General features: G+C 32.6%; 1 protein-coding gene across 1 annotated transcript; it reads left to right on the forward strand.

Moving 5' to 3' along the window:
- Positions 1-15,777: 15,777 nt before the first annotated feature.
- LOC149571420 (uncharacterized) lies at positions 15,778-19,255 on the forward strand. The gene is made up of 5 exons (XM_089812941.1): positions 15,778-16,179; positions 16,384-16,471; positions 16,568-16,635; positions 18,111-18,167; positions 18,549-19,255. The coding sequence occupies exons 1-5, from the start codon at positions 16,075-16,077 to the stop codon at positions 18,927-18,929; spliced, it is 699 nt and encodes a 232-aa protein (XP_089669067.1). The 5' UTR covers positions 15,778-16,074; the 3' UTR covers positions 18,930-19,255.
- Positions 19,256-21,297: the final 2,042 nt, after the last annotated feature.

Consider the following 21,297-nt stretch of genomic DNA (forward strand, 5'->3'; position numbering starts at 1 on the left):
GGCCATGAAGACTTCCATGGTTGTATTGCAATGGTATTTTTTGCTAAATAATACATGGTGATGGATGCTTTTGGAGGCTGGGTTTTTCCCTCAATGAGGGTTTCCCAAAGTATATCTTGTGTCACAATTTTGTGGGTATGTTGTCTATTCTCTTATATGTGGATTTTAATTCCATATTTATTTTTTAGATCTATTATGAGTTATGTGGAAACGGTTATTATATTCCTTGTTCTCAAAAATATCATTGCAATACAACCATGGAAGCCTTCATGGCCATAGTCACAACCGAGCAAACTATGTGAACAAGCATGAATCCACACATCCCATGCCATGCTTTCAACCTTCACAAATGCTTCCTTGGCTAACTTGTCAAGCCTTGTCCCGCTCGACTCTTGCCTTTCTCACTCTTACTCTACAACAACTACCCTTGTGACTACTTATATAGTAGCAAGTCCCACAAAACCACTAAGTGGTATTACATAAACCATGTGCTAAAACCATGTGCTACCTAACCCACTGACCCTACATTTAATATTGGGCATTTAATTCTTTTCCCCAATATTAAATAATTACATGAAATATTTTCACAATGTTACAATACAACTCATCAAGAATATTTCATGAGAATCTTTACATGTTGCACGTCCATCTAGGCACAACATTACATAATCAAATAAAATAATAAAATATAACAATATTATGCAATGTGTGCAACACCCATTATCTCAACATTGTCAACTCTCTTAGAAACTTTGAAACATAAACTCAAATGTCTTCAATGTCCTTCTAATTTTGAGAGAACTATTTACTCAATTCTTAACTGACAGAAAGCGGTTGTCTGTTCCATGAAAATAACTAAAATGTAAAGTTCAAATGCCTTATGTCTCCTTTTCTCTTGATCTGACATATTGATTTTTTTCATCTATGTCTCGTTTTCTCATAATCTTAGATATTGTTTTTTTGCCTTAGTTTCATCATCTGCTTGCTTGGTACACTTACATTCTCTGATAAATCACATTCGTGCTCCATACTTCTTGTGTGTAGACTTCAAAAGAACTTTTAGGTTTGTGGTCCACATTCATTTCAAAGGGTTAAGATTTCTCCATGTGGGTTTGAGTCCGTGATTAATTGATGTCTAGCATATCATATTGCATGTGAGGAGATGGAAATGATGTGTATGAAAATCATGGTCATGGGGTTGCTACTATTCATCTCCTCTTAAATTTTTTGCTTGTGCCCAATTTAAAACTATGAAGCATTCAATATTCCATTACAATATATAATTTATAAGAATTTTCTTCTAGTTTCTTCATCTTTTCAAAATCATATGGAGATTCCAAGAATTATGATTTTTTTAATTCTATTTAAACATTTTTATCATTTTATTCCTATTTTCAAAATAAGTAGGAGTATTTCAAATTTTGGTGTTCATGCATTAGTTCATGTTTTAGACCACGTGCAGAATTTTATTAATTGACTAAATGAATGAATGTGAGCAAAATTATATAATTTTTTTCAAAAGAAAATAATCAAATTTCATTTCTTTAGCTTTATTTTGCAGTTAATCAATTTTTTTTGCATGGCATTCCAAATGCCCATTTGATTAACGTTCAAGCAAAGGACAACATCGCCTTATTCTATTAAGAATTGTCTCTATCTTGACTATGGTTAGATTAGATCCACTTATGCTACTCAATCTTATATTTGCCTCCATGTGAGAAAACTAGCAAATGATTTTAATAATTTCATGAATAATGGGTCAGAGTATTGGATACCATAGGCAGATTTCCCAACTTCAAGTTCATGAAAGTGAAGAGATAATTTAGCAGTCTCAGAAAACACAAGCAACATTTTTCAAGGGTGAGTAGTCGAGTCCATTCTAACAAGGCTGAGAGACTAATCAAACAATTAGACTATGATTCGCATTGCAAATTGGTCAAATAAGAATACATTATTCCATGTTTGAAAATATATTAATGATTTTCGATAACTATTTTTTATCTAATTTTGTAGTCACTTCTCGTAGTTCTAGACTTTTAGAATATGTGACTGGATTTTTATTCCATGCCCAAGTCCTTAGTGGAATTGTCCAATTATTGATGCAATTGACTCAACACATTTGGAGAGTGTGTCTATTATTGAATGCCCAAATGTTGAGAAATCTTTGTGCATAGTTCTCATTGAAGAATTCTTGCAGAATAAATTTGGTTCAACACATTATGTAGACATTGTTTCTAAATTCTTGACCAATTGCATGGACCTTTTAGAAGATATACAAATTGTGAAGCAATTAGCAAATGCGTATGTGAAGCATTACTTCAAACCTGAAGAAGACTACGATCCATACATTGATGCATATGTTATAGAGATGAATAATAACCTTATAGGTGGATTGTTCTCACTAGAATCTTTAAGTTCATCTTTTGTCACAACTTCTGTGTACAATTTCCTAAAAATTGTGATTCGTAGTAAATATAAAGCAATTGTAGATCATGCCTTGCATGCTCATTGTTCCCAGTTTTTGTAGCAAAGTGCTTTGGGAATCTCAGTCGTATGCAATGCAATCATATTCTTCCAAATGCATATGTCTTCTCCTCCAATGACAACTTATGCACAAAACAATTGCTCCTTGGCATGAATGAGTACTTCTTAGTTTACCAAAATTTTGATACATCACTGGTTATCATAAATGACTTGTCATGATTCTATGTACATACTCCATAAATATAATTTGTATACACCTCTAACCTTGTTAGAAGAATGAATTCTACCACTTTGTAAAAACCTTGCTATATATAGTAAACTATTATATTTGGACTGATGTTTAACTATGTCATGTTTTAAATAAAAATCAATCTTCATCAAATTTAATACATATGCATTAGATTAGAATTTATTATTTGATTAAGAATAGTATAGAAAATGCACTTTAAATTATGCACATTTGATGTCGATAAATTAATTGACATGTTTCTTGTGTGATAAATGTTGTTTCCATAGTTAGTAGTAATATATCCTTTTGTTTTCCATATTGCAATAGGAATTCTATGGTAAACCACATTCTTTGATTCATGAACATTGGTTAAAGCTAATGACAAGTGTAATTTTTACAAACACTTGTAGTAGTACTGAAGTAGTTTGTACATTAAATGTTAGATGTATTAGTAGAAATGGAGAAATTTGAACATAGATTGAAGATGGTTATACAAGTTGAACAATGGGTATTTAGCTTCATAAATGATGTCTAATTGCCTCATAAATTACATTTTCCTTTGCATATTGTCATACTTCATTCAAAAAGATGTATTATGATAAAGTGAAAATAAATTATTTATGGATTGTATGTTCTATATTGACTTCTTTATTCTTTTAATTTCACAGATCCTTGAACTGTGCTAGGAGTTTTGGAATTTGTGCATACAATTGACATTTCCAATTGCAAGGAACCGGTATGTTTCCATCCATACTTTTCAAACTAAAAGTCCAAATTTTATTTCTAATTGTAATCATCAAGTAGTGGTAATTATGATAATAATTTATAGAGCAGTAATATTTGATTAGTACTGATATTTTTTCAAATTTATCTATTTGGTTTTCCATATTCTCTTCTAAATTATTGATCAAGGGATGTTTATATCAATTCTCACATAGAGAAAAGAATTCCCCTTTCAAATTCACATTGTTTAGATACCATGAAACATAGTTTGAACATATTTTCTATCATGTCTATATAAAAAAATTATGTATATAAATCATATCCACATCCATATCCATAAATCATATCCATAAAACAATGTCTATTTACTTAGATTTGATATATATTTAAGATACGAAATAGCTTCTAATAATTAATAAATCAAATGAAAACTAACTAAAAATAAAAAAATTCATAGATTATAAACTGCTTAGAGGCATTGAAATTTTAGATAAACAAATATAGAATTGTTTGAAAAAATAAATTAATTATTATTTCGTAGTGTGTAATGAAGTTAAGCTATGTCTTAGAATTCATTGATGCTTAGCAAAATCTAAGAATTATTGGCCATTGTTGACAGGTTTTCTCTACTTCCATTACATAAGTATGAATACTGTAAATTCATTTGGTACAATAAACTGCCCAACAGATCATGAAAATCCACAATTTGAGGTCCTTGAAAGAATCCAACAACTTCCAAGTGAATGTCAAAGGAATATATTCGAAAAATATTTTTATGAAAACCATGATGCAATGTTTCAATAGAATAGATGGGGAAACATTCAGACAATACCAGAGACCAATCAAATTCGTGTCCTATCTCCATTCATGACAAATGGAGAATTGATTTACTTGAAATATCTTGTGCGAGTATTTAGGAAAGCTCATATCATAGTTCATTGTCAAGATATTCTAATCCATTTCCTTACGAAAATCATATCGTAGAACAATTCACAGTCATTTTTAATCTAGCATGCAAAACACTATTTTGTCAACTATCACCATTTAAAGTCATTGTTGAAAGTGACACACTTGTATGCATAATAAACCTTCTCATATCATATCCAACTCTCTCACTTGAATGGATTATAAGACATGACATTATACAACTTCTAGGAGAATGGTATGATGATAATACGGGAGCTATAGCTACTAAAATCATAAAGCACCATTACTCATACCATTATTTGTTTGTATTTTCAAATAGTGACATGCCACCTAGCATTCATCTTGTAGCAAATATTGGAAGATGGAATGTCCTTTATGGATGAATCAATTTTTACAAAATGATAGTTGCCAAAAGTAAATACTTATGATGTATAAGAGTATGCTCCATTGTGCTACAGAAATAGATTGTTCTATAATTTCTACAATGGCAACTAGAGATCAAAGAACTAATTTCATGTAATGTTTTGATTCCATGAGAACAAAGTTGTATTCATGTTTCTTTCTCATTCAGATTCCAAGTTTGTAAAGCACATCAAATTTGCATATGATTTATAATGGTTGCTTTCAAGCATCATAGGATACTCCAACGATAATGACTACAATTTCTTTATGAAAAATTTATGAAAATTGAAAATTGATTGGGACAATTATAGCTTTCCTATCTTTGGAAGCCTCAATGAAATTTGTACACAATAGCTACATTTTTTAGACTGCAAGGGGACTTGAATGTAACTTTTTATACTTGTGCACTAATAGCTAGAGATTAAGTTGCACTAGAGGAGGAACATAGGATAATGATAGAAGACCAAGTCATCCATCAGTTAGTAGAAAGAGTTAGTATTTACAACCTTCCTGTTCCCACCCTCCTACTGTGCAATACATTCAAAGCTATCATATTACGAAATCATTAGCGAGAGTTGCAAAATGTACTAGCAATCATTTAAGGAATTCAGACCATCAGGCAATTAAAACTTTTAGCTTGCTTCATAATGAATAAAAATAATGTTTCCTACCAAGCTATTACCATTATTTTGAGTAGTGTCTAGATCAGACCTAGAAGAAATTAGAGAACACAATAATAGAAGAAGAACAAAAGAATGCCACTTTTGATTCTCTGGATAGAGAATAAACTCTACAAGCACTTGTATGAGAGCATTGTTGATTGACAATAGAGTTGGAACATTTTCTTGTAATCTTTCTTCTCTAGGATATTTTTCCAACATACATTCAGTATCCAATGTGGTGTAATCATGTCAGGTATCTATGCAAATTACAATTGTTTACATATTATTCAATATTTGACATTTCAACATTGATACAATCGTTTGAGAAAATGCTAAAATTAGCATTACATATTAAAAAGAGATCAGAAGTAAGGTCATTTATGGGTCACCACTGAGAAAATACCAAATTTGGAATATGGCATTCCTCATGGAAATCTACAACAAATTTTTGTGAGTTCCAATCAGAGACAAAACATAGCAATCTCAATCAACATGCCTTTGAATTGATTAATTATCATAATATTTGAAGATAATGTTAAATTATTTATAATTACATGGTCTACTAGACAGATAGTAATACGCATGTTGTAACAAAAGGCTTCAATATTCATATGGCAGGGTGGATAGGCTTTGAAGACATAATCATGGTATATAAAGTTCAAGGTTGCATATACAAACAATTTCCCCAAAGGAAATTGTTGTGGTGATTTGTGAAAGCACCATGCCTTTACCTAAATTGTTCATGCTACTTAACATATGCATTCTCCTAATGCTATTTTTCACTGTCAAGGAAACACCTCTATTCATATTCCTATTGGCATTTGACGTAATAGTTTTTTATGTGACTTTGTACGTAATGGAGAAATATATGTAGCCTGTAAAAGCTCAAAGGAAATAAGATAGAAACAGGTATACATTTGTAGTGTCAATTTTTGTCCAGTGCATTTAGTCTAAGCTATGGGTAGCTAAAAATAAAGCTAGAGAGCAAAGTAATGTCACCATACTTGTAAATTTTAAATTTTAAACATATAAATTATTTGAAGTATTTGTGCTATCATGTAATCCCCCTTAAAATGAGACATTTGACATGACAAATCAAGGAATTACTGTAATACAACTAGTTTTGCATTTATCAATTTGTATCTTTGCCTAATTCAAATGTGATTTCTTCTACTAATTGGACTATTCGACAATGATAATCCATCTATTTACAATTTTTTTCATTTGTAAAACACTATTTTTATTGCTCTAATTCGTTATCCAATGTAGTTACTTTGGACATTATTAGTGGAATTTAAAGATTTCATTACTTGTAATGAAATCAACACTATTATATTCAAAATAACAAAATCGTGATAAATGTTTTGCATTCTTCTACATAGCATTCTAGTAGAAAGATTTCACTCTAATATCTTTGTTTCTTTCATCTACTCAATTGGTCTACTTTGTCTAAATTGTGCATTGTCTTTATAGAACCAAGAATATAGATGACTTGTTTCAAAGCAAAAACAATTATAGATTTGGAGAATGAAGACACGTGCACTTTTAAAGAAAGTAAAAACTTCTCTTCTAGGTGCAAAAAATGTCCAAAGCATAGGAAATACAAGGGTGTCAGGAAATGTCCTTGGGGTCAAAATGCTGTAGAGATAAGGGATCCACAAACTAAGCGTCACTAATATCTTGGAACATTTGAATCACTAGAAGAAGCTACAAATGCATACGATAAAGTAGCACTCTCTATGAGAGGAGTAACAGACTATGTGGACTGCTACAAGAAAATTGCGATAGAAACCAATGATGCATTAGTGCATATTAAGCCACTGATAACAAAAAATCTAATCTACTAGACCGCAACCCATGAAGAGGAAAACATAAAGCCTCATTATGCAACATCGTCTAATATACAAGATGGCATACTATCACAAAAACCATCCTTAGATGACATCACATTTGATAGCATAGTAGTACCTAATGTGCATTGTGTAATGACTCTTACAAATTATAATTTCGATGCAGTGCAATAGAGTAAAGATTGTCAATCATCAACAATTTTTCCTAACCAATATGGAACTAGTTATCTCCCACCATGTACACATACATCATCAGGATTACTAGCAAACATAGTTGCCCATAACTCTGTTGGAAATGATAGCATCAACGATGTATACAAATTGGACAATAGTTCCAATGTGCATTCAAGCTTTCAAAGGAAATTGACCTAAACGTACAATTCCAATGTTGGAAGTTCAGACTTATTGCAAATTGCTATTGAAATTTTGAAATTTGAACGCTTTCAATATAAAGGACTACAACAAGAGAATGGTATTTCCTTTTATGATTTTTTGTGCATTTTCTAATCATAGTCAATGGAGAACATAAGATAGTCTAGTCAAGTAATTAGAATAATTTGCATAAATAAACTTTGTTGAAATACATTTGAATATGAAGGATATCTTATTGTATTTTTTCAGATATTGTAGGGTATGACAACATGAATAGCTGCAACATAAAACCAATCCTCTCATGGAACCCAAAAAGTGTACCCAAAGAATTAGATTCAAGCACCTATTATATGAGTTTCCATAGTATGAATGAAACAATGGACTATAAAAGTAGTTTTACCAATGCAACAGAACAAAATATAAGCTGCATAGCATATGGAACTCTTCTCCCAACAAATAATGTTGATAAGAAACATTTGTCAATTAATGACAAGATAATTTTGGAAATTGCTATTCTAAAGTGCAAGTTATCTGAAATTGACGATATGATAAATAATATAGAGAGCACACTCCTCAAAGATATACCTGGATCTGTGCATACACTATAAGATGTTTCTGAACATATAAAGGTTTCTACACATAGAGAATAATGTTGAAGATGCTTGCACACATAAGCAAAAATCTTCAAGCATTGTATTCAATTCTCTATATTGAGTTTCTATAGCTGTATTGTAATGCTTGCACAAATATATTTATATGTTACTCATTACAAAAAGTATAGTATGAATGATATCTTGTAAAACAATTTCCCTTTTCCCAACTATGTAGAACCTTGGTGTCAAAATCTAGAATTTTAATTATATTAGGATACATTATGAGTAATACATATTGAAATGTGGGAAACATAAATTATTAAGTATTCTCAATTAGTAAGAAATGTTTTCTTTCAATTTTTTCTAATATCTCTTAAAATATGAACATCTAAATAGTCTTCTTTATATGTTGGAAGAATGTAAAAAAAATTATTGGTGACAAAGTTAAAAAGTGTAATTAAACAAAACTAACAAATTATTTGTGTTTGATGCATAGGGTAAGACATTACAACCAAAAATTAACCAAGGTGTCAAAAATTCATAGAGAAGCTGACTGCTTTCACAAAATGCATTCATTCCACTTCCTATGAAGATCATTATCACATGTTAGAAGTTACTATGTCTTAAATGCATTAAGTACAAGTGCACTTTACCAACAAACATTCGTCAATTGCAACTTCTCATGATCAAATGTTCACATTGTCAAGATGACTGATAAAAATTGATCATGCAACATTGATATAGAGTTGGCAAACTAATGACTTTGTAGATTACAAAAATTCAAATATAATGTTGGTGATTGCTTGTTTGACTCTATTGAATACTTACTTGACTTTACAAAAACTTCCAAAGAGCTACAAAATGGTACAATAGACTATTTTTCAATGTGCCTTGCAAAAGTAGATCCGGAAGCATTACATGCATACAATCACGAGTTGCATCCTCTTCTCATCAAAGACCTTCATAGTGTAAATGACAAGAACACTTACTTGCGACAAATGCGTCTGTTTGCAAAAGAAGTAAACAATAGTAAGGAAACTGGTTTATGGGGAGACATATTTTGCATTCACTGGCTTTCTAAGTGGTTAAATATCCGTATCTATATCTTTTCACTAAAAATGAGAAAGCAATACATAGACTTCAATAAAACATTGAACACAAGACCATATTGTATACTACTTCATGATACAAATCCTCAAAGTGGCCATTTTGAACCTCTTTTACAATTGCAACTGGTCCAACGCATAAACCATACAATCAATTTTCATAAGTTTAGAGAATTGCCTAGTAAGAATATGGACACATTGAAAAATCATAATATTAGAGAACGAGAAATGCAAGGAGGTGCTAAAAACAATAAAGAGCAACAAAATATATATTATGCTAAGGAAATCATTCCACAATCTCTCAAAAACATTAAAAAAATCATTAGATCTAAAATGATAAGAAATGAAGGTAGTCTAGTATGCAATAAAGCTAGTTTGAATAGTCGTGAACAATAATCCTTTATCACCAACAACTAACAACTTTAAAAGAAAGCAAAGAAGATCAAAGAAGACAGCAATAGAAATATATGAACTTGAAATACAAGACACTTTGAAATATACCTACCCAATTTGTCACACTTTGCATTTCAAAACAAATATCAAACATGTAAGACCAAAGGAAAAAGATATATACAAAATGTTGACCCAATGTAATTACCCAAATGACAATGCAAACATATGCAAAATATGTGACAAATCTCTCAAACAGTCAACGCTTCCAAATTTTGCAACACCAGAAAACATTGGAACAAATAATCCTTTACGACAGGTAAAATGTCTGAGTCAACTAGAGGAAAGACTGGTGTCCTTGAGAATTGCTTTTTCTCAAATATGGGAACTAGGACACAAAAGATCACAAATGGGTCTAATCAGATCTATCATAAATTTGCCTATCAATTTGAACATTGTGCAGAACACTTTGCCCCTATCATTGAATAACACATCAACTGTTGCAGTCTCTCTTAAGAGATGACTTGAATATAAAAGTGTCTTTCAAAAAGGAATGGTAAGACCTAATCTTATTATGCCAGCTCTTCATGAATTGGTAGACACAACATTGTATAGATCAAAAAATGTTCAAATCAATGATGCATGGTTGCAATTACTGGAGGAAAAGCAACAAGATAAAACATTAAGCGAATCTATGTCATTTGATTTCTATTCAGAAAGTGATAGCAACAATGCTAACCCATCAGAGACATTGATACATGGATTTACAAATTCAAGAAGCATATGAAACATGGATGGAAAAATTATTGAAATGGCACTTGCTAAAGAATCTCATCCAATAAGAATATTCAAAGATAAACATGCAAAGGAAATGAATTTTCTTACATTGTTTTTTGGAGAACCACGCAATAGTCATGTCTTAGAAAAATTAAGTTATCAAAAAGTGGTACAATGGGAAGTCCTAAACTATCACTGTAATTTTGCACTCCATACAAAAAATCTTTTCTTCAAAGCAATCAAGATACTAATACATCAAGTATTGTTCATGATGTGGGTTAGAATAAGAAAAGGTCAACTTAAAGGAAGGAAACTCATTGCAAGAGATGTTAAAAACAAGCCAAATTTAGAAAAGATATTGAAATTCATCCAACAATACCCTACATTTCTTCAAATACATTTAGCACCAACAACTACCTACTCCATATAATCACATCAAGTTCACATAGCTAGACAACATAACAATTCCTTTTCCCATTTCCTGCTGCCAAAAAAACAATATACTACAACAAACAAAATACACAATATTACAATGTTTAAAATAAAAACAATTTAGAATATTCCATGGCAAATAATTTAGAATATTCCATGGCAAATAATTTAAGACAAAATATTTTACTAATTACTGTATTAACATGAAACTTTAAAATTCAATAACCACATTATACAAATTACAAAATATTTGCATGCTAACAAAGAATTTGTTGCACTAAGCCAATTTCTCCTACCCACAATTTATGCACAGGAATCAATGGACGCAAACAAAAGAATAGGAAAGGCTACACAAATGAGGCAAGAGCAATCTACAAAAAGGTAACCTCTGATTTCTTTCAGCAATTTTCCAGTTTCATATTCACATGCAAAATGCACTAACATACATGTCAATGCAGGACAAAAGTGAAAATTGATGGCTGCATTTCTATAGAAGACTTGAATGCAAGAAAATGAGGCAACAAATTTGAAGGAGATGTCTTAGTTGTCTACAAAGTCAACTTTGACAAAGTGAACAAAACACGAGAAGTGCTACGAGCATACCTGATAGATCTTAAAGCAAAGGTGATAGTAACAGCGAGTGTCAATGAAAACTTAGTTCACCAATATGAGGACAAAATAATCCCAAGCATGGGTGTTTCTATAAGTGAATTTGATATTCAATCAAAATCAGACTATGATAGAGGTGATTGTGATTGCATTCTTGTCCTAAACAAAACAAGCACTGTTGAAACAATCAATACATATGCAACAACTACAATTTCATCCCTAGCACTACAATAAGGAACCTGTTGAATAGCACAAACAACTACCCTATTGGAACAATAGGTGCATTGGTCGTTGCAGCACAAAAGCAAGGCAACCTCAACATTCTAGAAATAAAGGATGGTCATTCTGAGGAAGATAGAGCATAGGTAACAATTAATAGCAATTACTTCTCCAATTATACTTTTTCAAATTAGTGGAGCATTTATTATGCAAATATTCCATTCAATATTTTAAAGTGTGCCTGTATATTTTATGCAGTTGGAAATCCATCCAAATTTTATTCGGCACTACATCTCAACAGAAGAACATCTTGCCTAAAATGAAACACCGACATTGCTTTTTAGAAACATTGTAACAAGGATTGATAGAAAACAAACACTTTGTACAGGCCTATCCACATTTATTTGCAAGTTAAATGACAAAATGACATTGCAAATATTACATGACATTGTAATGGGCACCCCTGGATGTCCCCAAAAACTAAACCAAATTGCTGAAAGGAATTATGTCAAACAGTTTGCATGCAACCTCTTAAAACCCCTTATAACTCTGGAAATCAAACGTTTATTTGTTTGTTGTGTTTCGTGCATGGAATTGGTATCATACAACATAAACAAGAGAGAAACTACAACAATATGCAAAGTGGAAATGAACTACTGCTAATAAAATGTTATTTTCAGAATTCATAAAACCAAATACATGGCAGATTTATCAACTCACTAATTACTTCAGCAATATTGTCATAATACTCCATCCCATGCTTACGAACTTGCTGCTACAATACTTTGTCCTCCAATCAGTCCACTACCTTCATAATACCATTCCCTCCAAGCGGCATAAGCGTCAGACAAGTAGTGAAGAAGATATGAGCAAAATATCAAATCTGCCTGTAGCCGAAAATGCAACTAAACTGCCTGATACTAAAGCCAATAAGAAAGAATTCCAAAGGCCAAACCCCAAGGGAATGACGTCTAGAATGTTACAAGAGAGGATAGACGTCCTCAAATGCCAAGAACAAAGCTGCAACTCACACACCAATTTCTTCTCATATTCAACCTGTCTAATGAAGCCACAAATGCTTCCTTTTATTCTATTCCCACGGGTCCCCTCAACTCATATGGGCAATGTGGGATAAAAGATGTGTAATATAAAACATATATTAAAATACCCCTTATGTCTCCCTTGGGTACACATCACCATAAAATATATATTAAAGTAACACTTTAATATTTTACAATTAAATTAGACGTTACTTTAATAAAACTTCAGGCATTAAAATGTATTAGCAATCGGACTCCGAATAATGCGAGTGATAGCTCATCGGAAAGCTCTCACCGAGGAGTATCGAGTCCAATCACCAAAATTGACCTGCACTGTGTCCTGCCGACTTACTAAAAATAGTAAGTATGCCTGAAACTAAGTAAATCAACTTCATTTTGGCCCAAACTGGAAATGACTAGGCCAAAACACTCCAAGATCCCATTAAACCCTTCGTTAGCCCTCGAGACCATGTAGAACAAGGCTAACGCGCACACACTTGGTCAACTGCTAAAATGGGGACATTACAGACATAATGTAGAAAATAGAGAGGTAATAGAAAATGATTGTTAAAATGTAAACAGTTGTTACTATTAAATGTAATTGACACTTAGAGACTATACTTTGAAATAGGTCAATGGGAAATTAAAGATTGCAAATCCATTCTCCAATCCATTTGGAGCATTTTGCCCACACTACCAACACAAATTTGAAGGATATGGAATCCTCCAAGAAGAAATTGCACATTGTATTGGATTTAAGCAAGATGTCAACTATGTGCACAAGTTACACCTGAAGACATTGCTTTTTAGTGAAAATAAACAACCAATCCAATGCTTCATTGACAACACAATGGTTGACCAATTAATCCCAGCACTCCGGAGCATCAAGTATGACGAATATATCCAGCAAAAATCCAAAGTTGTATTCATACTAAGAGACCTTTGCATTGAAGGAACTTTCACAGTGACCCAGGCGAATGCAATTATGCATGTCAATTTGCTTCAAACCACTCAAACAAGTGACAAAGTAAGCTTACAAATACTTTAAAGAAAGCATTAAAAACAAAAATTATTGCACAAATGTTTCATATATCCATAACAAATATGTAACTTGATTCTTTTGTTGACATTGCAGGCCAAAGAAGAATAAAAAAACCATAGACTACTTTATTAGAAGAAGCTTTTTTACAAAGTGTGCCGAAGTGTCATAAACCAAAATGCTATATTGCAGATATGCTTAGACACAATATTCTACTAATAGCTTAGGTTGAATACTATACCAAAGATGACTATAACTATGTATCTTATTTTCAGACATATTTATAATTGTTAGTCAGGGTTCACTTCTTTGTGACCCTCTATAGCATTGAACCTATAAAATTAGTTTATATGGTATGAAGTAAATGAAAACATGAAACAACTATTTGCTACTATCATATGTGAATGAATATAATGCAAATGCTTCTTTCTTAACTTTAGATAATGCTTTTATGATTATTTCAATGCAAATTATGTTATTTAAAATAAAAATTAAAGGTGACTTTTATCTTCAGATAATGCATAGAAGATTGTGTATCCAAATTATGATAACAAGATTTAGCATATTTATATTTTCTTCAATATTTCTATGATAACTAGCACTCCTCAAATATTGACAAGAATAGTAATGAATCATTATCTTAAAATATCTTCTTAATTATTCTATCGATTTGTAAATTTTTATTCAACTCTCAAGTTGTCCAAGGTAAAACTAGAATTAAGACCTTCAAAATTATTTTCAAGAAATTTGATTCTTTTCATTGCTCTTACCAATAAAAAATCAAAAGATTCATGTTTTTAAATTAGGTAAAAAAATATTAAAAATTAACTATTGTATTTTGTTGTAGGAAAATTTAATTCCACCTTCTTATTGCTTCATTTACTTAGTCAAATAAAACAAACACAAACAAATCAAACAATTAAAATATCTTCTTAATTATTCTATTGATTTATAAATTTTTATTCAACTCTCAAGTTGTCCAAGGTTTATCTAGAATTAAGACCTTCAAAATTGTTTTCAAGAAATTTGATTCTCTTCACTGCTCTAACCAATAAAAAATCAGATGATTCATGTTTTTAAATTAGGTTTAAAAAATATTAAGAATTAACTATTGTATTTTGTTGTAGGAAAATTTAATTCTACCTTTTTAGTGCTTCATTTACTTAGTCAAATCAAACAAATACAAGCAAATCAAACAATAATAATTAGCAAAATGAATAAGTTATTTCACTCCAACACTATAAGCTTCACTTCAAAATACACGACAGCAGGAACTAGACGTCCTTGTTAAACTAACATATTTTATAGTTTTTTATTGTATCTAATGATGCAATAATATTCCTGAACTAATAATAATTGCCTCTATGCATTGAAGAAATACAATAGTATCTTGCATTATAATATATGTAAAATAAATAATAAATAAATAAATGAGCTTCAACTAAGTTAGTATAAATCAAGGCGGGTCAATATCATCAATATATGATCTCAAACAATTGTGATTCTCATTGAAAATGCCCAAAAACAATCTAGAACAGAAGAGTGGGGACAAAAGATGATTCATTGACTGCAAAGAATCCAAAATATCTTTTGAGCGAATGGCGGCAAACACGCAAAAGATAAAATACAAGGAATTTAGAAAGACGATGAAAGGCAACTTCCATTCTTTGTAATTTTCTAGAATCCTCTTTCATTCAGACGTGGTCGGTCAGCATATGTTTATGTGTCCCAATTAAACTTCACCCCCAAAAATATCTTCATCTCTCTTCCTACGTGTCTACCACAATGGGTCCCGCACTCTCTAGATTATCTCGATCTTTCTAAGAAGAATGCAGTTACCCCGTCCTTTAAATGACCATGGTGGCACAAGATATTTTCATGAATGCACACTTCTATATAAATGAAGGAAGAAACCAAAAGTTCACATTTTTCTTTCCTGAGCGTCTGAAGTTCTAGTTTTATCTAGAGGACATGCGTGGCTGGGGAAAGGTTCAGATACATCTAAAACTTCGTGAAGAACAGTGACAATATAAATTTAGAGGACGTATCTGATTTGGGAGGTAGCTGGAATGAGATTCAGATATTTTTTCTATTGAGATTTGATCTGATTGATTTGGGTATTTTATATTCAGCTTTGTAGTTTGGAATTTTGTATATCCGGATTTGGGTCTTTATTGCTGCCAGGAGATTGGTGGGGGATTTTCTTAGGTTTAGCTTGCAATGGCCCTGGAAGGGGGTTTTGGCTCTTCGTTCTATGAAGTTCTTGGTGTTAGCAAGGATTGCTCTGAGGCTCAAATCCGGAGCGCTTACAGAAAATTGGCAAGGGTGTGTATTTGTATGATGAATCAAATTGTGTTCTCTGGTATTTATGATGAATCAAATTGTGATATCTGGTATTTATGACAGCATTTTGTGATGAATGGTTTTGTGATTGAAGCTGAATTTTGGGTGGGATGCTAGATTTGTTTGGTGGATGATCTTTTGATGTTTTTGGTTTCTTTCTTTGTGGTTTTTTGTTGTTTTGAACAGAAATGGCATCCTGATAAATGGAGTAAAGACCCTTCTCATGCAGAGGAGGCGAAGGCAAGGTTCCAGCAGATTCAACAAGCATATTCAGGTGATTAAGAACATTCTGGTTAGGGTAATCTGGTTAACTTAGCCTTTCAAGATTGGGTGGATTTTTGAACGGTTTTTATTTTTTGTAAATCTGCAGTTTTATCAGATGATACCAAGAGAGCAATGTATGATGCTGGCGTCTATGATGATGATGATGATATGAATGTGAGTTTCTGCCCTTTCTGTATTTTTAAAATTCATTTCCTTGTTGAAGTACGATTCAGTTCTATTTAGGTCGCCTTTCCATGGGTATGTGCTACCATCATTCGACCCTGTCCTGTTAGAGTTTCATTTCAAATGTTTAAAGATAAAGCTGTGGAGCATACCATGTTAGAAAGATTCAAATGTTTAGAAATAAGGGCTATGGAATTGCTGAATCTTTAGAAAATAAGAGCTATGGAGTTTACCCTGCTGGGAAGTTTTTGATGTTTAGAAATAAGAGAGCTATGTAGCCATGGTTAATTTGTCATTGTGCACCAAGAAAAGGAGAAAAATAGAGATTCTAACCCTAATATCTCATATTGATTTTCGAAGGCTTAGAGCTAGTCCCCTGTTCCCACAAATCTTGACTATTGTTGGTTGACATTTGAAGTTTAATTCTAGCTCAATCTGTTTGGGAAATAACTGAGCATGTCAAGCAAAAGAGAAATAACAGGGTGATCTAAACTTGCTAGGCTTAATCTAGATCATTGAAAGCTGATAGTCAGCCCTCTGTTATAATAGGCCACGATTTGTATTTGTTGATATTTGAAGCTAAAACTGAAGACAGTTAATATGTAGATTGGGGGTAGGATGAGGCTTAATGGAGAAATTTCAGTATCTTATTAGGATGTGGTTTAATGGAGGAATTTTCAGTATCTTGTTAGGATGAGGTTCTATGGAGGGATTTCAGGATCTTAGGGTGTGGTTTGATGAAGAAATTTCAGGATTTATTGTTATGGGATAGAGGGTCTTAAGAGATGGAAGAAAAATCTATTACGAGGATTCAGGAATATTTGGAATCTTGTCATGAACATAGGCTATAGCCCTATATTCAAATCTAAATTTCTAGTGGGCGCCATATTGCTCTCCAAATAGTTACCACAGGCCCATAAGATCGAAAACTATCCCCTTGTAACCAAAATCAGATTAGTGTTTTGGGTAGAACTTGAGATTTATCAGTGGTGAAGTATTACCCAAACACCCTTAAAAATTCAGCCTTGTTATCTTCGTTGAATTTGAGTAGAAAAACCCTCAAATCGATGAGGCTGAACCTTCCTGTGGGAACCTTAATCAAAGATGGGTGAGGATCAGCTTTGATTGCTATTTAGATAGATTATCTAAAAGAATAGTCATGGTTGGAGAGCAATAGCAGATAAATCTAAATCATGGCATTTTTAGGTTGTGGGACTATGAACCCTAGTTTTTTTAATAGTCCAAAATAAAGGAACTCTCAATCTTGGCAGTATTCAATAGTCTCATGTCTGCAATACACAATATGCAATCTCTGCTCACAAACAAAAAGATTGTTCTTTTGGTCTGATCTCTGCTTTGAGACACCTAAAATGAAAGAAAATCATACGTCATAATGTTTTTTTTTTAATTTCCAAGAACATAATTTTTTAAAACCATTTCTAAACATCAAATCTTCTGATTTTCAGGGTTTCTCTGATTTTCTTGATGAGATGGCAACAATGATGGCTGATACGAAGACTCAGGTGAGAGATCTCTCCATCTTTTTGTTACTATGGTCTGTCTACGATAAACATGACAGGTTTTTAATCTCACTGCTTAAGTCCTTCCCGTGAGCTGTCGTTTGCAGCTTTTTGCTTCTTTTTCGTTTTTTTTTCGGTTTTCTGGGATTAACATTTGAGAATATTTCAAAATCTCAGATGTATCAGAATTGTTCCGAATCCATGATTAGGAAGAGCTGTATAATAAGTTTTATTTGAAAGTGGACTCCAAATATTGAGGGAGTGGAAAATACTCTCATTGTTCATCCCAGCAAACATCCAATTATTATTAAGGTTTCATCAGGGTAGTTTCAGTTCCTTTTTGCCCTAAATGTCTGACAAGATTATTCATCTCGTGGAGTGCAGGACAACAAAGAAGACACATTTGAAGATCTTCAGGAAATGTTCACAAAAATGGTGAATGAGAACTGGTTTTCCAGTGTGGACATTGAACAGCCAGAACCCACTTCAGAGAAAGATTTCACAATGCAAAAACAGCACCCCTTATGTGAGATTAGTGACTTCTGGCATGATGGAGAATATGAGTGGTTTGATGATGATAATGAAGATGATTATACTGAGGATAATTGGTACTCCGCTTCTTCAATACAAGACCATCACATCGAGGAGGAAGAGCAGGGAATTAAGTACAAAAAACCTCGACTTTGTACAGGCAAAGGAAGTGGTTTTGAAATCCACCGTTGTGGAGGTTTAGACTCGTACACTTCACCGACATATGTCGTGTGATTACAGATGAAGCAGGCTCAAAGGGAGAAGTTCTTTTTCTTTCGCTGAACAGCATGACTATTTTGTGCAGATATTTGGCAAAAACCCAGAAAATGTAACCATTGAAATCTGGGTTGATTTTACAGATTTTGTTCCCTCGGAAAAAAAAAATGTAGGTTTAATTTGAGAGGGAGTTGTAATTAAATTTGGAAAGAGGTTAGAATTTTTTGTTCTTTGCAATTGTTTCTGAAATATCAGAATCAGGAATTGCGATTTGATGTTTTGGTTTTTGATTACACGTCTTTAATACAAAGATTTATCCCGTGTAATGGAATTTGTTTTACAAAGGCACATTCTTCATACGTTTTAAAGGCTGATACTTTTTCCAGAGCACAGTCTGGAATCGCAGGGCGATATTTGTTCTCACATTTTCGTGGCTGTCCTATTTTTGTGCGGGGGAAGTCCACAGAAAGACCGAGTTTTGCCATAGAAATAGGTCCTAGATAGTTTTTAAACCCAGAAATCTCGAAATTTCGAATTATGGTCAAGAAATGCGTCGGATTTTCATGTTTAAGCCCGAGAATCTCGAATTCTGATTGAGAATTGCTGATGTGCACCAAAATCACGCTTATGTTCTCACCGCTTGACAATTAAATTTTCTCCCGATTTATATTCAAAAGTTAAAAATTTTAATGAATAGTCCCTTTTCTATTCACAAAAAAGGGCTACGGCGTAAGTTCAGAAATTCAGCTCAAAAATAAAGCCCGGAGGCTGGGGGATACAAGATTACCAGAGGGGTCAGAAACTCAGCTATTCATAAATAAATAAAGCTGGGAGCAAATGAGCACAACTCAAAACATTGTTGTTATTGTGGGAAGCTAACTATTTTTATTTTTTATGAATAGTCCTTTTCTATTAATATATTAATGAGCACAACTCAAAACATTGTTGCTATTGTGAGAAGCTAATTATATTAGTTACAAATTCACAATTCACAAAAAAGGTTTGGGGATACAATATCACCTTGCGAGTGCCAACTAAAAGAGGTGGTTCATCACGATCATTAAAATCCCAGTCATCCCTAAGATTGGCAGGTGGATTAGGAATAGTCTAGCTATCAGTTGCATCATCATCACCAACTTTTTTTTTTCTTTATTCTCCACTCACGATGGAGAAATAACTAGATTTAGGCAAGGGAAAGACCATCCACTAGCACCAAGAGGAGCAACAAGAGGGGGAGCCACAAGAATCAGGGACTATAGCTAGAGTCGTAGCAAGGTGGAGAAGCTAGGTGGCGTCACCAACCATCATCAATAGAGAGTAGTGGTGGGGAGCGACGAGCGCGGCTTATGCGAGTAGTGAGCAGAAGAATTATGACTCCGATGACGGCGTTGAGGCGGAGTATGGTTAGTCGAGGAGTCAGAAGCACTTTAGCGACCGTGCAAGGTGTGTTCACCTCCAAAGACACCTTGTTGGCTTGGACCTAAATCTACAACATGACATTATTACAAATGCATGCTTCAGTGTACATAGCAACATTGATATCAAAAAAGTTGTGAGTGAAAAGAACAACATTTCTATCTTTTCTATCTTTTCATAAAGTAAACAAAATCTCCATCCTAAAAGTATGTCAGATTTGGGCAACTTTCCTAAGGATCCTGAGGGAATCACCCAGCACAATCACGTGCCAAGAAAAAGGGTTTTGGCTTGAAGGGCTTGAAAAAATCATATATCCAATGCCAATAATTCTAAGCACACCTATAGAACTAAAAGCTAACTTTTGATTTTGAGGTGGTGGAAAGAACACGAGTAGCGAGTAGCCTTAGCTCGAGATGTTATTAACTAGTTTAAGTTTTTATATTATTTTTATTCATTTAAATGAAAACTAAATTTTGATTTGATATGGTGAAAAGAGCACTAGTAGCCTTTTTTTGTACATGTTATTACATAGATTAAGTTTTACCTTTTTTATTATTTTATATTAAATTATTTTTATATTTGAAAATTTGAATTTGGTATTATAATTTATTTTCTCAAGAATGTATCTAGATGGATGGGAGTAGAAACATAGTGAAATTCATCATGAATAATTTGGTGACTTTGTGGTTCAAAATTGTATGAAACTCACGATTTATTTGTTAATGTCACTGAACCTAACTCCACCTTAAATTTGAAAAATGGTATCTTTGATAGCATGATCGACATCGTCAAACTTAGTCTTTTTGATTAAAAGATTACATAAGTTTAAAAGTTGTATATGGTTTCCATACGAACTTTGAAGGAATCAAATTTGACTTTCTTTGTCAGTGAACCTAACTCCATCTTAAATTTGGAAAATGATATCTTTGATAACATGATCGACATTGTATAACTTAGTCTTTGTGAGATG

The sequence above is a fragment of the Cupressus sempervirens genome, chromosome 2 (genome assembly GCF_028749045.1).
Source record: "Cupressus sempervirens isolate cs-2001-9-10 chromosome 2, ASM2874904v1, whole genome shotgun sequence".
In the NCBI taxonomy this organism is placed as follows: domain Eukaryota; kingdom Viridiplantae; phylum Streptophyta; class Pinopsida; order Cupressales; family Cupressaceae; genus Cupressus; species Cupressus sempervirens.